Source organism: Oryzias latipes, chromosome 12, assembly GCF_053564925.1.
Source record: "Oryzias latipes strain Hd-rR chromosome 12, Olatipes_Hd-rR_3.1".
NCBI classification, from domain to species: domain Eukaryota; kingdom Metazoa; phylum Chordata; class Actinopteri; order Beloniformes; family Adrianichthyidae; genus Oryzias; species Oryzias latipes.
The window spans coordinates 18,885,645-18,902,936 of record NC_136248.1 but is presented as its reverse complement, the minus strand read 5'-3'; the positions used below and the strand labels follow the sequence as shown (position 1 = coordinate 18,902,936).

General features: G+C 37.6%; 2 protein-coding genes across 3 annotated transcripts in view; one reads left to right on the top strand and one right to left on the bottom strand.

Annotated features, from left to right (window-relative positions):
• Nucleotides 1-3,975, bottom strand: part of lrrc75bb (leucine rich repeat containing 75Bb) — a 30,895-nt gene extending 26,920 nt beyond the window's left edge. Inside the window, exon 1 of the mRNA XM_004074932.5 lies at nucleotides 3,435-3,975. Coding sequence (XP_004074980.1) covers nucleotides 3,435-3,725 — 291 coding nt within the window. The 5' untranslated portion in view covers nucleotides 3,726-3,975. The remainder of the gene's footprint in view (nucleotides 1-3,434) is intronic.
• ggt1b (gamma-glutamyltransferase 1b) lies at nucleotides 761-16,640 on the top strand. 2 transcript variants are annotated; one of them, XM_078955461.1, is made up of 13 exons: nucleotides 761-906; nucleotides 8,235-8,429; nucleotides 8,623-8,753; nucleotides 8,830-8,919; nucleotides 9,076-9,268; nucleotides 9,378-9,538; nucleotides 10,159-10,308; nucleotides 11,572-11,708; nucleotides 14,051-14,238; nucleotides 14,319-14,446; nucleotides 14,537-14,649; nucleotides 14,726-14,839; nucleotides 15,918-16,639. In XM_078955461.1, the coding sequence occupies exons 2-13, from the start codon at nucleotides 8,263-8,265 to the stop codon at nucleotides 16,062-16,064; spliced, it is 1,719 nt and encodes a 572-aa protein (XP_078811587.1). In that variant the 5' UTR covers nucleotides 761-906; nucleotides 8,235-8,262; the 3' UTR covers nucleotides 16,065-16,639.
• The last annotated feature ends 652 nt before the right edge of the window (nucleotides 16,641-17,292 follow it).

Genomic DNA, 17,292 nt, shown 5'->3' with positions numbered 1-17,292 from the left:
GAGCTTTTGTATGCTTATCACTGCACTTATGTACATTAAACAAAACAAAAAAAAAAGCCCATATTAGGTTGTTTTGTTAAATGGTTTAATTTATAAGAAACATACCCATGTTGTCTCATAAATCATTCACTTTATTCTAAACGTGGTAGGTCTACAATATCAGTGCAAATCATTGGACCTTCATCATTTCTACAGAATTGCCAGAAAATTTGAAATTTAAGAAGTTGTGACATCACTGACATTGAAGGTCATGTTTGACGGCAAATAAACATTTACTCTTCTGTAGGACAGAGCATTTTCCTTCACTTTTTAATTGAAGACTTACAGAGAGACGATGACTTAATCAGAGTTCAGATTGGCCTGTGATATGTAAGGCTGAGGATCTAAGAGTTAAAAAGGTGCTCGTGTAACCCTTGTGTAACCCTTTAACATTGGGAGTTGGGTCATCTAGACCACACAAGAGAGTGCGCTGAACATTTTTTCTTCAATGATTTGTGATCTTCACTGGTGTCCACGGATTACATGAAATCCTCTCCACCTTTATTCACCTATGTCATGGTAGGGAGTGTAAATGACCCATTTTAATTGTATTCTTATTACCGGTATTGTTTAACATTTCCTTTGATTGAAGATGCTTTTAATTTCTAAAGAAGTATGCTGAAGATGTAAAAGAACATGATAAAAAAAAGTATTATTGTTTGTAATGTGTATTTTGTTTTGAGGACTTTTATTGTGAAGGTCCCACCTACTCCCATTTTTTCTGTGAAATCCCTGTGTCAGTTCAACAGAAACAAAAAAAAATGGTTAACAGCTGATACTACGGCAACAAAGGAAACAGACAAATGACAGACGGATTACTGTCTAAAGCTATAATTTGTTTTTGGCATCTAGCTGGAAGGCGAACAGGTATGATTTTTGGTTATGTGTACTCTGTATACATTTTGTGATTATTTTCAATTTGTTTTATGTAAAATAACAAAAAATGTTTCTGTTTGAAGTTATTCAACAATCTAACGCTACTAGTTGAGGTAAAGAATGATTGTAAATCAAAAAGGAATTATTGTAAATTTGTTGGTTTGCTTTTCTTCAGCTCTTACGGTGTGACTATGACTGTGGAGTAAATAAATGGGTTGGAATACCCCATAATAGTCCATTAGTTACTATCATTGAGTCCATCGTCTGAATCAAGTCCGGCTGGAATGCTACAGGGAGAACACGTCAATGTAAGGGTGGGGTCATAAGATAGCACAAAGGTTAAGTGGTCACTTTCTGTTTTGCCTGTGGTAACTTCTTCATGCTTCAAATCAAAGTGTTTTTTATAAACATTTTAGTTTTACATGGGTCTACCTTTTTCAACAAACTCTGCCCAAAGTATAGCCTAAGATCCCTGTTTTTATTGCAACCTGTTACTTCTGCAAAACAAAAAGTGCAGAATCAATATTTCAAGATCCTGATGATCAGAGAAAGTTAAATCACAAGTGTTGGATGTTTTATTTTACTTTCAGTCTTAATAGTGTCTAAAATGTTAAACTACCACCAACAAGGAGAGTTCTGTATAATTAAATTTTTATAATTCTTTTTTTTTATTTAGGTTGTACTTGTTTTTTGGCATATGCACAGAGGCAACTAAAGACAAGACTGTGCAATTGAAAGCTATTTGTAACGACTAACATCAGTAAAGAAATGTCAAAAGAAGTGAAAGCTGCGCCATGACGTTATTCTTTTTATGTGTTCCACAAAATACCAAATTACATTCTAACATCACATCAAAAAGAGAAGTATTTTAAAAACATTTTGACAATGTTAATGACAAACGGCTCTTTTATACTATATTAAAATGTCTAAAATCGCAGTAAGTTCACCTTCCTCAGTTGGAACTGAGAAGAGTTCATCATCAACCAGAGCTGCTAATCAGATATTTTTTTTGTGGATTGATAAAAGGTATAGGTTTGACCTCCTTTGTAAAAGCAGGCGTTCTGTTTTGAAGGATTTTTATGATGAAGTTACAGCACGTGGTTATTATTAAATACCCGTCTTTTGAAATAATATGTATGGTTAAAGAAAAAAAAGGAAGGCATATAAATCAATCATTTCAGGGTAATTACCCCAACATCATTCCATCCCTCAAGGGAAAAGCTGCCTTACTGTTGGACCACAGCAAAAGGAGATCTGCTGCCACTTTCTTTTTTTTTTTTCTTTCTTAATACCGTCTTGAAGTATTATTAGTCAGACTCTTGGCTTCAGCCCCGACAACATAGCTGTGCTCTGGCTTCCCCTCAGTGCGGGATGGAGGGCGAAGCTGTGCTTTGTGAGCAGTTGCCATATTCAATACCGACAAGTGTACATGTTGATCTCCGAATAAACGCATTTATTTATTTATGGAAGATTTGACAGGACTGCTTTAATAAACATGAACCCTATGAAGTCTTAAAGAAGGCATGAGTCACATCCCATTTTGCATAAACTGCATTTTGTAAATGAAGACAAAAAATTCATCATTATGCACGTTTATTGATGTTCATGAGGAAAGGGAAGAATGAGTCCTGCAATTCTGCTTTCCATTCCTTTTTTTCTTATTCTCCCTGAGTGTAACATTTGCATTGATTTCCTGCTTTAATCTGCATATATCTTTGCGATTTATTCATGGTCACCATACAGGTGGGCAGGGAGTTTTTATTTCATGACAGGGGTCTGTCTCTTGATCAAAATTACTTTTGTCTGCACTCCAAACAGCTTTCCTTTGATCGGCTTCCAGGAGGTGAAGAGCTCAAGCTGGGCTTTATAACGAAACATCTAGAACTTTGTTTCTCTAGTTTAGATGAAGCCACACAAAGTGAAGATGTGTGGAAGCAAAAAAAGCAACAAAAAAAAGAAGGTAAAGACAGAAAAATTGGTTCCGTTTTACTATCCAGAAAAAACAGATTTTGTATTTTTTAATCAAGGTTTTATCAGCCAAGCTTTTCGACAAAAATAACCTTTTAAACAAACTTTTTTTTTACTTTTCGATTTAAAAACCTGTTAAATGAGCTTACCGTGTCAGCATTATAACACAATGACTTTACTGTGCAAAGTCTAACTTTTATAAGCTGAGGACGAGTAAATGATTGAAAGAATTTATTTGTAAAAAATATCTACAGCATACCTGAGCATTATGGCTTTGGCTTGTTTATGTCATCCAATGATTGTGGAGCATTAAGTTTTAATGAGTTAATAAATATCTACTACGCATTTGGGTGTAGCTATACAGGAAAATTTAATATTTAATCAAGCTGAAAACCCATTTGTGATTATATCATTTAAATAAAAATAAAAAAAAACAACTGTTATTTGGTGTTTCTTTAAATCTAATTGGTGAACTTCTTTTTTAAATAAAGTTGGAAAAACGGTGCACACTTTCCCATCAACGAGGTGTTTTTTTGTTTGTTTTATTTTACCTTTCTCAGCAGTTTCAGCACTTCCCCCGCTTGCTCCATCTTTTGCTCCCTGAGCAGCCTCTGGATTTCTCGGACCCAAGCCACCCGTCTGACATACGGGCTCTGGTTGGCTTTGCGCAGCATCCCCGGCAGCTTGTCGGAGCGGATCATGAGGGAAGTAAACATGAAGTCTCCGCCGGTCCTGCCGGCGCTCCTCTCGTTCTCCCTCGGAAGATCATTCCTTTGGCGTCTCCTTTGGGTCAGTTTACTCTCCAAATCAAGACTTCTCTGCCGAGTTAACTTAGAGCCCATCACTCCAGGGAGGATGCGTCGCGGGTGAAGGTGGTGGAGAGGAGGAGAGGTTTACGGCACGCATCCAAAGCATCACACTCAGCCCGCATCCAGGTGCGTCCACGGACGTGAAAGTGGGGCTAAAAGTTTTGGAGACAAAACGAAGACGAAGCATCAGCCTGGGAGAGTCTGTCTGACGCGCCCTGCCCTCATCCGCGCGCGCTCTGTCGGAGTCTGTGGCATCCTTTGCCTCCACTCCGAGCTGGTCCTGCTCTCAGCCAATCAGATCGCGATCTGCCTCACAGACTGAGAGTCATGCTGGAAACGGTACCCTGACCTGACTCTACACCAGACAGACAGACCTATACCTGAATAGGAAAAACTTGTTATAAACTCTCACAGCATAAATCAGTCGTAAAACACGCAAAACCCTGAAAATGCAAGAGAGAAAAGAATAGCATTAACAATCCCTACAAACTTTTAAATTAGATTACTAATAGTGATTTTCTTATAAATGTAAAAATTTCCAAAAGCATTTCAAAATCCCAATATTTCATCTGAATGATTAAAATAATACAACTTATGAAGTGCAACCTAAAAACTAAGCAGTCGAATTTAGTTGCTTGAATCAATTGTTGATTTAGAAATTGCATTTAGTAATCTTCATATTATTTTGCAGTTTTATTATGATCATCAAACAGCTTTATTTGTATTTCAAAGACACACCTAGTTCTCCTGTACTATATGGGTCTCTTAAAAATATTCAACAAAAAAAGGTTATCTGTCTTCTGTGTCATGAAACTAAAATAAAATAAAAACAACAAATTGCTTTTGAAACCGTACGACTGGATTGCGCCAATATATGGCAACGGTTCCGTCTACAACTCAAAGGTGAATTTCTAATGAACCCCTGCCGCACTGCAGAAACTGTGTCCTAAACGACACAGGTTTTTTGATTTTGGCTATAGCATAATCATAACTAAAAGACCTCTCGTAACAATTTTAAAATAGATCAAAAGATGATCTGAGTGGGACTTCAGCTTGTTTGATTTTGACTCCTGGTAGAACAGAAAACCAAATAAAAATTGAAGAGCACCACAAAATCCACCAAGCCAAACATGACTGAAAGCCTGTGTTCAGAGATGTCACATCCAGCCAAGATGGAGATGATCACACAGCTGAAGAACTAAATTTAAATTCACCCAAAGCCACCCAAACCAGGCGGTCAGCTGCAATTAAATCTGGTTAGAAGTGTAGTCAGCTGTCACTGTTTATAACAGAGGGGGAATAATGCCTGAACTGCCAAAAGTGACAAAAAGGGTCTCTCAGCAGGGGAGAACAATGCATGAACATGATGCATTGTTCTCCTGTTTTTCCATGCGGTTGGCATAAAAGACATTTTTTGTAAATGCCATAACTTCCTTTCATCATGTTTTTTTTTATCAAATGATGAAATGTTAACATTATTTTTAGCTTTGTGATGAAAAAGATGACTCTTAGATGAAGTTTCACATGCTTCTTAATCTACATGAAGTTTTTACAGCTCATTTTACTCATCAGCATGACAAACTGTTGTCCTGTTCTGTTTTCAGTTAGAGATAATCATCAGTATAGTTTGTTGTTGCTCCATGTGAGATAAAGTTCAGTTCAATTCAATTCAATTCTGCAGGGATCGGTGCACACGTTTATTTATACGTTTTTTTCTTGCCGTGATGATCTCAGAAACCTAAAGCTGCATGAAATCCTGACATAACCTGAAACTCATTGAACAGAGTAAGTTGGAATTTAGCAGAAGCTCGGAGCTTGCAACCCTCTTACATCACCAAGAGGAGACAACCCACTAAGTTGTGAGAGAACTCCTTGCATTACAAAGTAATGGAGAGGTCCCACATCCCATTCAAGTTAGATTTGTCATAGTGACTCTTTGCGCCTGTCAGAGTTATTTTTATTTTTCTAAAGTAGAAATTTTTTTGTTTTTTTGTTTAGGGATGTACGGAGAGCGAATCTCCTCCTTTGCTGTGAGTCTTTTGTGCCTCCAGCGTTGCGTTTCTGCTTTGACAGCATCCCAGTTGCTGCCTTCAGCAAGAGAGAGCTGTTCTTTCAGATTCTGCTTTTTTTTTTTTAGTACTTTCAGTCTGTCTTGTAAAACTGATTAGGGATGAATCAGGAGAAACCTGCACAGACTGATAGTAAAGATGATTCTGTTTATTTGAACGGGACAAAGACACAAGTTTACCAGCTGCTATGTGTTTTGGATTTTATCTAAGAGCCTAATGTCTAATGCTAGTGATTTCTAGATTCTGTTTCAGGTTGTTTTTGCAAAATGTCCAAAAATCTGCTGTCATTGCCTCTTTTTTAAACCCCCTGAAGGAAACTTGATGTTTGCTTTATGAGACATTTAGAACACTTTCAAATCAGAAGAAATCACCAAAAAAGTTGCTCAATTTCTCTGTGCTCTGCTCTTTAATCTTTTCTTTCAAAACTGGATTTGTGGTGTGTTACTTTACTAATGCGACAAAGTGTTTCCGCACCTGTCTCCAGCGACTAAGAAGAGTTCAACTTCCAGATTCTTTGCACCTTGGTTGCAGATACGCATGTGTGAGATTTAGCAGATTTTTTGTGAGTGAATTTTATATAAAACATCAAAAGAATAAAGAGAAAAACACTATTTGAATTAGTCATCAATATTATAACAGATCCGGCAACACTTTTGCTTGTGAGCTGATGCACATTTTTGATGGAAAAACCAGGAAAGTGTCTCATTCACATCAGTCTATACAGTTTTCACCATCAGAATGACAAAGGTAACGAGGAAGACACTGATAAGAGGGAGCAAAAGGTCTGAAGTTTGATTGTGTTTAATTGCACATCACACATCTTTAGATCCTCCGAACTGGAACAGATTCCTAATTTGAGTGGAGCAGTTTCAGGACACTGATATTAGGCCCCAGAAAATCATTCACTTTAAACACACAAACTCTCTTATTTACAGTGTGGTGTCCCTGGCATTGCACCTGTCTAACTGGTGAAGCTGCACTTTGTTCAGCTCAGCACTCCTCCACCCTGTGCTCCTGCAGTTTGTCCTCCATGTTTTTTTTCCTTCTCCCCCGCAGATGCAAACGCCTCATTTTTCCCGGTGAGGTAGCACCTTAATTAAAATGTAAACATCAAAGGTGTCACATACAAACCCAATAATGTTACAGCGTGAGCTGTACTGCGTAAAGATTGCAGTGTCAAAGCGCTTCCCTCCTATTGACTTATATGAAATGAACCACCAGGAAACTGCAGCCTCTGCAGGTTAATCTTCACTGGGAAGTTTTAGTTTCACCAAAGATCTAGATCTGTTTATCACGCACTCTTTTTTCAGAGAGCTGTGATTGTTCCGCAGGTATCAAAAGGTTTTGCATAAATTGGTTATTCACATAGTGATTTCTTCCTTCAATGCAGCTGCTTAAGTCTTTTCTGTTCCCTTTACATTGTCTCCCGCCAGTGACTGAGCAAGTTAGGCATTTTGGAACCGGTTAAAGTTTAATGGCTTTATGATATAAGCTCATTACCTTTTAACTGTGGGCGATTTCAGCACACATCCTGTCACTGAAAGCTTGGGAGGAACTAAGGTAAGACAAAGCTGATTCCTTATTCCTGCAATGTTTTAATGCAAACCTTTAATTATATATTAGATTTAAACAACTTTTTGATAGTTCACCTCAAAAATGACATTTTTTTCTTTTTTTTAAAAAGGTCTATATACAGATACTTGTTGTGTAGCTGCATGTTGAATGGAAGGCAGTGTAAATGAAGAGAAAATCCCTTTTTCTTACATTTATTTGAGTTATAGTGCTGCAAAAAGACTCAATCACAACTTCAGCATTTTTTCCTTAATGATTTAGAGATTTAAAGTGTATAAAATAAGACGACATAATCATTTGTTTTCATTACATAATGTCTAAAAATGAACGTTTACAGGAAAAAAAAATCTTTTTTGCTTTGCTTTGTTTAACAGAATTTTATTTTTTGAAAATGACATTTTACATGATTCTGTTGAGTTTCAAGACCCCAGGTTAGCCTTGAATAGTCGAGACTAAATCACAGTTGCAATGCAGGCTTTGTGCTGTCAGCACACAGGAAGAAAAAACAATTCAAATTTATTTCATCCCTGCATAAGAAATGACAAGGACTTGTTTAAAATTAAAAAGACAAAATATGTTTTATTTAAAAGGCACAATTCCTGATAATCATACAAGAGCAATGAATTGGATAAATCAGGGTTTTTCTAGCAGAAAAGAGTGTTTCCTATCCATAGCTACAATAGTTAAGAACTATGAGGAAAAAAAGGATCTTATCAAAGAGAAATCGTCATTTTGCTTCTGACATTCTCACTATCGGAGATGCTGCTCTGACTCTTGTGGTTATGTGATTTTATTCAAATTTAATGTTTCCCTTTTCTACTTTATTAAAAAGCTTCTTCTTCCAAAAGCAAAGTCTCAAGTATTAAAATTTAAATTATGATAATTTTTTATTGCATTTCAGACATAAAAGAAGAACGACAAAAAAAAAAATGGTCAAGAAAACAGTGACGATCGCTTTGGCTGCACTGGTGTTGTCATCTGTTGCCGTTTTTGTGGGCGTCTTCTTCGGCGTGAGGAGAAAGTCATCAGCTGATGGGCAGATCTACCTGAAGGCTGCTGTGGCAGCAGATGCTGGACCCTGCTCAGAGATTGGCAGGTGAGATAGAGAAAAAGACAAAACGAATGCAATTAAGAACAGTTAAATAAAGTTTATAATTTACATCATTATAAAAATATGAGATGTATTAATGTCATTTTTTGGCAAAATCTTCATTTCTTGATTAACAAACAACGATTAATGAACAAAGCAATGTCTCATTTCTTCATGTATTTCCATTTTTTTGTTGCAGAGACATCCTTCTAAAAGGAGGGTCAGCCGTGGACGCCACCATAGCTGGATTATTATGTGTTGGACTGATGAATGCTCACAGTATGGGCATAGGCGGGGGGCTTTTCTTAACAATCTACAATGCAAAAACTGGTACACATATTCTTAAAAAACTTAAAGCCACCAATTCTCCTTGCTTAAGAAATGCTCATGTGTAATTTTGTCTCAGGAAAAGTGGAAACGATTGATGCCAGGGAGACGGCTCCACACAATGCAACGAGGGACATGTTTGGAAATAGTACAGATTTAGCTACGACAGGTAAACTCTGAGCTCACAGACTTGGAAAATTATGAAAAAATAACCATATTACAGGAATCTAATCATGCTCCAAACATTGTAAAGCTTTTGCTTACAGCAACAAAGTTTGAATCAATATCTGATGTAATGTCTGCTGAAATGTTTCTTGATTTATAGGTGGTTTGGCCATTGCTGTACCCGGGGAGATACGAGGCTACCAGATGGCCCATCAGCGACACGGGAAACTGCCTTGGAAAGATTTGTTTCAGCCGAGCATTCAGCTGGCAGAAAAAGGTTTTCCTCTGGGCAGGGCCCTGGCTTCTGCTATATCAGACAAAAGAGACATCATCCTGAATGACAAAGTCCTGTGGTGAGACATCAACTTGCAACCCCCAACCACTTTAAAAAAAATTTTTTTTTTTTAATTTTAGCTTTTAAATGGATGCATTAAACATATCTGCGCTTTTCTCTCCTTTCAGTGAAGTATTTTGTGGGGAAGATGGCGACGTCTTAAAAGAAAACAAGACCATTAAATTTACTAAACTGGCAGAAACCTACAGAAAAATAGCAGAGGAGGGTCCTGATGCCTTTTATGAGGGCTCACTAGCCCAAAATCTTGTGAACGATATTCAAGCAGCAGGTAGCTCTCCTTTAAAAAAATCATCTTGGAAACTGCAACATTTTTTTATAAGATCTCAAAACCCAAAAACGTATACTCTAAAAGGTTTTTTTCTTGCTTAATTGATGTGAAAACCATGTTAAAACTTAGATTTTCATATTTTCCATTAAATTTTGAAGGCTAAAATGTGGAAAGTGCAATTACACAGAAGCTGTTTTAAGTTTAATTTGTAACATGCATTTTAATTTTTGCTACTTAACCATAATATTAATTTAGGGATGTTTTTTTGGGGCTTCACTTGTCCTTAAATATATTCTCCTGCAACTTACTGCTACAATCTCATTCATTTTGGATCTATTTGTCTTTGAGCAACAGAGCAGAGCTGAGTGATTGAGTTTTGTCTGGAAGATCCTAAATGATTGCATGAGTCATCATCAGAGGTTAAAATGACAAATGCAGGTCTTAGAATGATAAAGGGCCGCTTCCTGTGCCAATTAGATTGAGTTTTTTCAACTGCAAAGCCAAAATTGTAATATTCCTGTTGTTATACTCTCTGCATTTCTAATTTCCAGGATTTGGGGGATTTGCACCCCCACATCTCTTTAAGTGAGCATTCACAGTGTTTGTCAATCCATGTTTAGGCGGAATCATCACAATGGAGGATCTGAAGAATTATACGGCTGTTTTAGATGAGAGCCCTCTGAGGGTGAACGTGGGGGAGTACGCCATGGTTGTTCCCAATGCCCCCGCGAGCGGCCCCGTGCTATCGCTGATATTAAACATCTTGAATGGTAAGCCTTGATGCTCGGTCCAAAAACACATCCTGAGTGGGAGAGAATCTGCTTCAATGTTGGCTGCCTTCGAGTCACTCCTAAAGGAAGGAGTCTGCTATTGGCAGTGTACTGAATTACTGTATGATCACTTCTCTGTTTGAGGCTTTTGTGACTTCATCTCATCTGAAATAAATGTGTAGGTTTTTTAAACCCTGTGCCGTTTTTACCCAGACTCATTCAGTGGCAGTAGTTCGTTTAAAATTAGCCCCTGAGTTGTGGGCAGGACTTTTTGCATCTCCCTCCCATCATCCCTTTGTTTACACTCTCTCCCGCTATAGCTTACAACCCATCACACCCCCAACCTAACATCAGTGGTGAAACAAAATACTGGAGCTATCCAGCCGTACAGTTTTGAAGCAGATACCAGCTCAGACAAGGAAAACAAAGACGTACATGGATCTATTTGTCTACAAGTGGATGCATCAGAATGAAGCGGAGTAGAGAGCTTGTGGCTTGTCCTAGTAGCTTCTACGTCACACCTACAAGCTTTTACAAACTGCTTCTGATTCACAATGATTTAAATAAAGAAAAACACAGAAATGCTCTTTTCAGCTTAATTTTCTTAATATATGTCCTTCATCATAAGAAAAATGCCACAAGAACATGTTAAAAACACCAAAAACACAATTTTCATCGGAGTGAGTCTTTACAAATAGCTCATTATGTAAAGTTAAATCTATTGTTATCAATTCAAATAGCAAATTAAATGAATTTACATCCAAAGTTGAGTGCTGATTGGATGCTGGCTTGAAAAAACGCTAATAAGAATCGGTGTAACCTTTCTTGTCTTTACTTGTCTCCATATCCTTGCTCTTCTGTCAACGTGACACATAGAATCGGAGGTGTTGGTGTGTGACGACAAAGTCTCTTCCTTCTGTCAGAACTGTGACAGTATTTTCTACTGAGGATTAGATGGCAATCCTTTTTCTAAAATTATCCTCTCTAAAAAAAAAAATTCCATTTCTTTGACTGGCCACCCACTCTCCCTGCCACCCTTTCCTCTCACACACACTAACACTAATCTCACCAATTTTTCTCTAATTGGACACGGTCGACCGGTTGTAGATTTTATTTCTGTCGCTGACCATCATTCCACTGAATTGGCACACCTTCCTGTCTCTGTTCTGGTCACAGCAGCTTTTAGGCAAAACAAAAGCTCATTTAGTCTGTAATGCATTTGAATTCACCTCTGAAGATAATTGTTTGTTTTCTTCTTTTTAGGATACAACTTCACTGCAGACAGTGTGGCAAGTCCAGAGAAAAAGATCCTAACCTTCCACCGGATTGTTGAGGCGTATCGGTTTGCCTACGCAAAGAGGTCGTCCCTTGGAGATCCCAGATTTCTCAGCATCGATAATGTAAGTTTGTAGAAGTTCCACTTTTTTTAAAATCCTGATTTGCCAGAAAAGCCTATATTGTAAAAAGTCATTAAAACTCTCTTGAATTAATACATATCTGGCAGAATTCTTCAACCTAAAACTAGAAAAATAGACGCAATCTTTGCATCCAATGCTTAAGAGACACAATGAAACATCATTTGAAAAATGAAACCAACACTCTAGTAAAGACTCAACATTTACAAAAACAAGGCAGAATCTTGTCTATGAAGACTCTCATTCATCCAGGTTGGTTCCATTGTACTAGGTTTAGGGGATGTCATCTGGACTTGGTTATTAAAGTTAGAAGACGTTTCGCCTCTTATCCAAGAGGCTTTGTCAATTCTGAATTAGCTGGTCTAAGAGCTGGTATATATGTGCGTCCATGGGGGAGGAGTCAGACCTGAAACTGGAGGTATTGTCCACTTAGCCTACATGGTTTCGGGTCGTTAATAGTCCTTTGTCCTCAGCTGGGGGTTGGAGAGCCAGTGACTCACTCTCCACATTGGTCCTCTCTTTCAGCGGTTAACGACTCAGGTGGAACTGGTTTGCTATGTTTAGGTTTCAAGACACTGCCATAGATGGATGGAAGAATAAACCTGAGACCACCATTCTTATTAAGAGAAGGTTTATCCTTCTTGACAAAGATGGCTTCTTTCACTCCTCGCTCAAACCATCCTTTCTCTCTGGCTAGAATTCGGACTTCACTGTCCTCGAATGAGTGGTTTGTGGCCTTCAGGTGGAGATGCACTGCAGACTCAGGTCCACTTGGGTTGGCTCTGCGATGTTGGTAAAGCCGCTTGTGTAGAGGTTGTTTGGTTTCTCCTATATACTGTTCATTGCAGTTCTCTTTGCAGTGGATAGAGTACACAACATTACTCTGTTTGTAGCTGGGAATTTTGTCCTTTGGATGAACCAGTTTTTGTCTGAGGGTATTGACTGGTTTGAGATGAACTGGGATATTATGTTGTTTGAAAATCCTTTTAAGTTTTTCAGACAGACCTGAGATATACGGAATTGAAATACTGTTCCGTTTCGGCTCTTGTTCATTCTTGTCTTGTTTTCCTGTATGTTGGGATCTGGTGAATGCCCACTTGGGATATCCACAGGTTCGGAGGGCTTGGTGGATATGTTGCTCTTCCTTCTTCTTTCCGTCAGAGCTTGTGGGCACCTCCTGGGCTCTGTGTTGTAATGTCCTGATGACGCCTAGTTTGTGCTGTAAAGGGTGGTTTGAGTCAAATAAAAGGGACTGATCTGTGTGAGTAGGCTTCCTGTACACTTCAACCTGGAGCTGTCTGTCCTCTCCAATGATCACAGCACAGTCTAGAAAGGCTAGGGTGTTGTCCTTTGTGTCTTCCCTGGTGAACTTTATGTTCTTGTCGACTGCTAGGGTGTTGTCCTTTGTGTCTTCCCTGGTGAACTTTATGTTCTTGTCGACTGCTAGGGTGTTGTCCTTTGTGTCTTCCCTGGTGAACTTTATGTTCTTGTCGACTGCGTGTAGGAACATAAAGTTCACCAGGGAAGACACAAAGGACAACCCCCTGGCCTAGACTGTGCTGTGATCATTGGACACGTGTCCCAAAAAATCAAGGAAAAATAATAAATCAAATGATATGACATGTGACACAAAGTTGTGAAAGTTAAAATAAAACAGAATAATACTGTGAACGTGAGGTGTAATTCCTGAAATTGTGATGGTACATTATGTAGGAAGCCTTGTTGAGTCAAACCAATCTCCTAAAAACACACACACTCCTAAAATGTAAACATTTGAGCTTTGAATCAACCAAAGTGACTCATCTGTGAAAATGCATGCACACAGTTGTTAATGAATAGAAAAAAAAGCAACATAAAGCAAACAATTCATTGAAACCAGACTGGAAGGTGTCTATTTTAGTGTGAAATCTAACTTTTTAACATGGGAGTCAGCGAGAACTTGTTATGTCCTGATCCTGGTGGTTTTTAAGAAACATTTTCTAACTTTGTGGTTTGTGTCAACTTCAGGATGGAAGGTGTGAGATTAAGATACTACGAATTAGATATCTAATACGGGACACAACAAAGCTTTACTTACAGACAACATCTTACTTAAAGACGAGAAAGAAAAAAAATCATTCACATCATACTTAAATTTCTGTTATGACTGCCGCCACCTCTGAACAGCTCACACAGAAGTAGTTTCCTAGCTGGAAGCGTATGTAATCCTAACAAATAAAATTATGTTCATGATTTTGACATTTTGCTTCAAATCTCTAGTTTCTAGGTTTGACAAATTCATATCTATAACTTTGTGGTACGGTTTTCCTCATTATTTTCTCTCACAGCTCATCCAGAACCTGACCTCCCAATCGTTTGCTGATGCTCTCCGTGAAAAAATCAGTGACAGCAGCACGCAGCCTGTGAACTACTACGGGCCAGACTTTTATCTGCCAGATAATCATGGGACGGCTCACATTTCTGTGGTGTCTGAGGATGGAAGTGCTGTGGCTGCAACCAGCACCATTAACCATTAGTAAGACTTCTCACCACAACCAGAACATTTTTATGTTTTTTTCCTGCATAGCTTTAGGATTGGGTGATATTTTCTTGCAGTTTGGGCTCCAAAGTGATGTCAAACTCTACAGGGGTTATCTTCAACAACGAGATGGATGACTTCAGCTTTCCACTCATAACAAATGGCTTCGGTGTTCCTCCTTCTAATAGCAACTTTGTTGAACCAGGTAACAACAAACGACAGCAGGATTTTTGACCAAAAACAAACAATTCAAACAATTAAATAACAATTAAATAATTCTGAATTCTGTCATAAGGGAAAAGGCCAATGTCGTCCATGGCTCCAGCCATCCTTTTTGATAAAGACAACAAGGTAAAGATGGCTGTTGGAGGTTCTGGAGGAACAAAAATCACAACTGCCATTGCTCAGGTAAAACTTCTCTGACTCTAGCTGTGTGCTGTTGTGTAACTTGTCCTAAATCCCAATTGTTCAATATTTTTCTTAGGTTATCCTGAATGCACTGTTCTTCGACTATGATTTGGAGAAAGCTGTGTCAGATCCGAGACTCCACAACCAGCTCCTGCCCAACACCACAGAAGCTGAACCAGACTTTGACCAAGTCAGTTTTGCACATTGCATAAATGCGTTAAACACAGTCAATGATTTAACTCAGCCATCAGCAGCACCAGTGAAACATTTGTTGCAATCATCTTTTAGAACTAGTGAAGTTCAATGCAACAAGGAAAGAGGTGTAGTCCGCTTTAAAAGGCTTTAACATTATCATCTTATTTGTCAATTTTAAAAAGTCTTAAAGTTCTAGTCCGATGATCTTTTGATCTATTTTAAAAGTATTCCCTGTGGTCTATAATTTATGATTTATAATTTATGATTATATAGTTTTGCACCAGGAAAAAAAAAAGAAAAGTTTTTGCCGAGTAGGAGTAGTTTAATAAAAATTTTGGGCGGGACCGGTGGTGCAGAGTAAACCTGCCTACACTTCCTATCATCCATTTGTTTAAAATCTGTCCCTCTAACTCACATCCCCTTACACCCCCATCCTGTCTTTAGCTGGGCAGCCCCAGCTAGCAAGGGGCTAGCAAGTACACGGTTTTGAGCCAGATCCTACCTCGGATGAGGAAAACAAGATTTTGTCATTTACAAGCAGATGCATCAGAATGGAGTGGAGCAGGGAGCTTGTGGTTTGCCGTTATAGTTTCTGTGACACCAACAAGCTTTTTCCAACCACATTTTTATCTGCTCCATAATGATTTGAATAAAGAAATACTCAGAAATGAAATTTTCCGCATAAATTTCCATGTATGTGTCGTCCATCATGAGAAAAATGCAACAAGAGCATGTGGAAACACAAAAAACATCACTTTCACTAGAGTGGGTCCCTAACCATCACATTGGAACCAGAAGAGTTTTATAAAATTTTCAAAGTCCACACGTTTCTTCAAGTTTAAGTTAGATTTTTAAGTACTAAAATGATCCTCAAATATCAGAGCTGTTCAGTTTTTACATGTTTACATTATACTCTTTTCTTTAAAAAAAATTAAATTAAAGTTTGCTCCTCTAAAGAGTCTTAAACTAGTTTAAATATTTAAATTAATGCAGTAACAACCCTTTTCCTGCACATATTCTAAATTTGGATGTACTATTTTTAAAAATATTTCCTCATTTTCTTTGGTTCACAGAACATCCTGAATGGTTTAAAAGCAAAAAACCACAACACAAAATACCTCAAATCCTTTGGAGCTGTGGTGCAGGCGGTGGTACGTTACAAAGACGGACTCCGTGCTCAGTCAGATCACAGGAAGTTTGCATATGCAGCAGGATACTGAGACCATATCTGGGACGGTACAGACTGTGAAGCTGCCTGACACCTTGAGGACATCCTGGAAGGGTGACGTAAAGATGAGCCGATGAAGAAGGCAACATGCTTTTTGCGCATAATAGTTTTGACTAGAAAGATGTCCACTTTCAGACATGACGCCCCAGCTGATTCTATGAAAATCATTTTTTGATTTAAGCATCGGATCTGCAAAACCTGAGCTGAGCTAAGAGATGAAATACCTTTGAGACCATTAAAGACCATTAAACTATATGCAGTTTAATGGAGATTTGTTTTGTAAAACATTTCTTTTGTTAAGCTGTTTTTTAAGGTTTCAAACATGGAAATTTTTTTTCAAGTAATCAAAAAGTTGCTTTGTTACTTATAGAGCCAAAATGTTTAGTAAGGAAAAACAATCTTTCATTACTTAAACTGCAACAATCTGTAATTTTTAATTACAGATTGAAATTTGTATGTCAACCTTTAATGTATTAGCTCCTTTTACCTCAGCTTTAAAGCATAAATATATTGCATCACTCCTATTTTAAGGATGACTTTAAACAATAAAGTTATTTAATGAACAAAGGTTTGTTTAAAGAGCATTCTTTTTTAAAGCTCACTCATAAAATGATCTTTATAATTACTGCAGGTAAAATGTTATATATTTGTGGAATGATTAACATTTTCTTCCTGGTTTTTTTATCCCTTTTTAACTCGCCTAATCCATGTTAGCCAAAGATAAAAGTACTGGGAGACGTTTTTACAGACGTATTCATAGTATTCATTTTTGATCATAGCTTAGGGACAACCAGTTCATTTTTCCGTTTTAAAGACATCAAGGGCCTTTAAAATTCAGATCATTGGAACCACATCATTTTTGTATGTCAAGCTTGTTAATTCCTGTTTAATAAAATTGGAAAAGTGTCAGGTCTTCCAACTTTCCTAAATCTCTTAAAAGCTAAAGTTTTGAAACAATCTACCATCCTTTCTAATGTTAATATTGTTCCACTTTCTTGCTCCCGAAGGATGTTTAATTTTTTTGGATTGAAAAAATTATGTTTTCTAGGACAGAAACACTGCCTTTTATCTATGTGAGATTAGAATAAAAAGCATAAACTGCATATTAAAACCCTTAATGTTGCACCACACTTAATATTATTGGACTCTGAGGCTTTTTCTTGAATGCTCTTATTTTATCTGATGTAATCAATTACATTTTCTTCACTCAAATGTAGCAT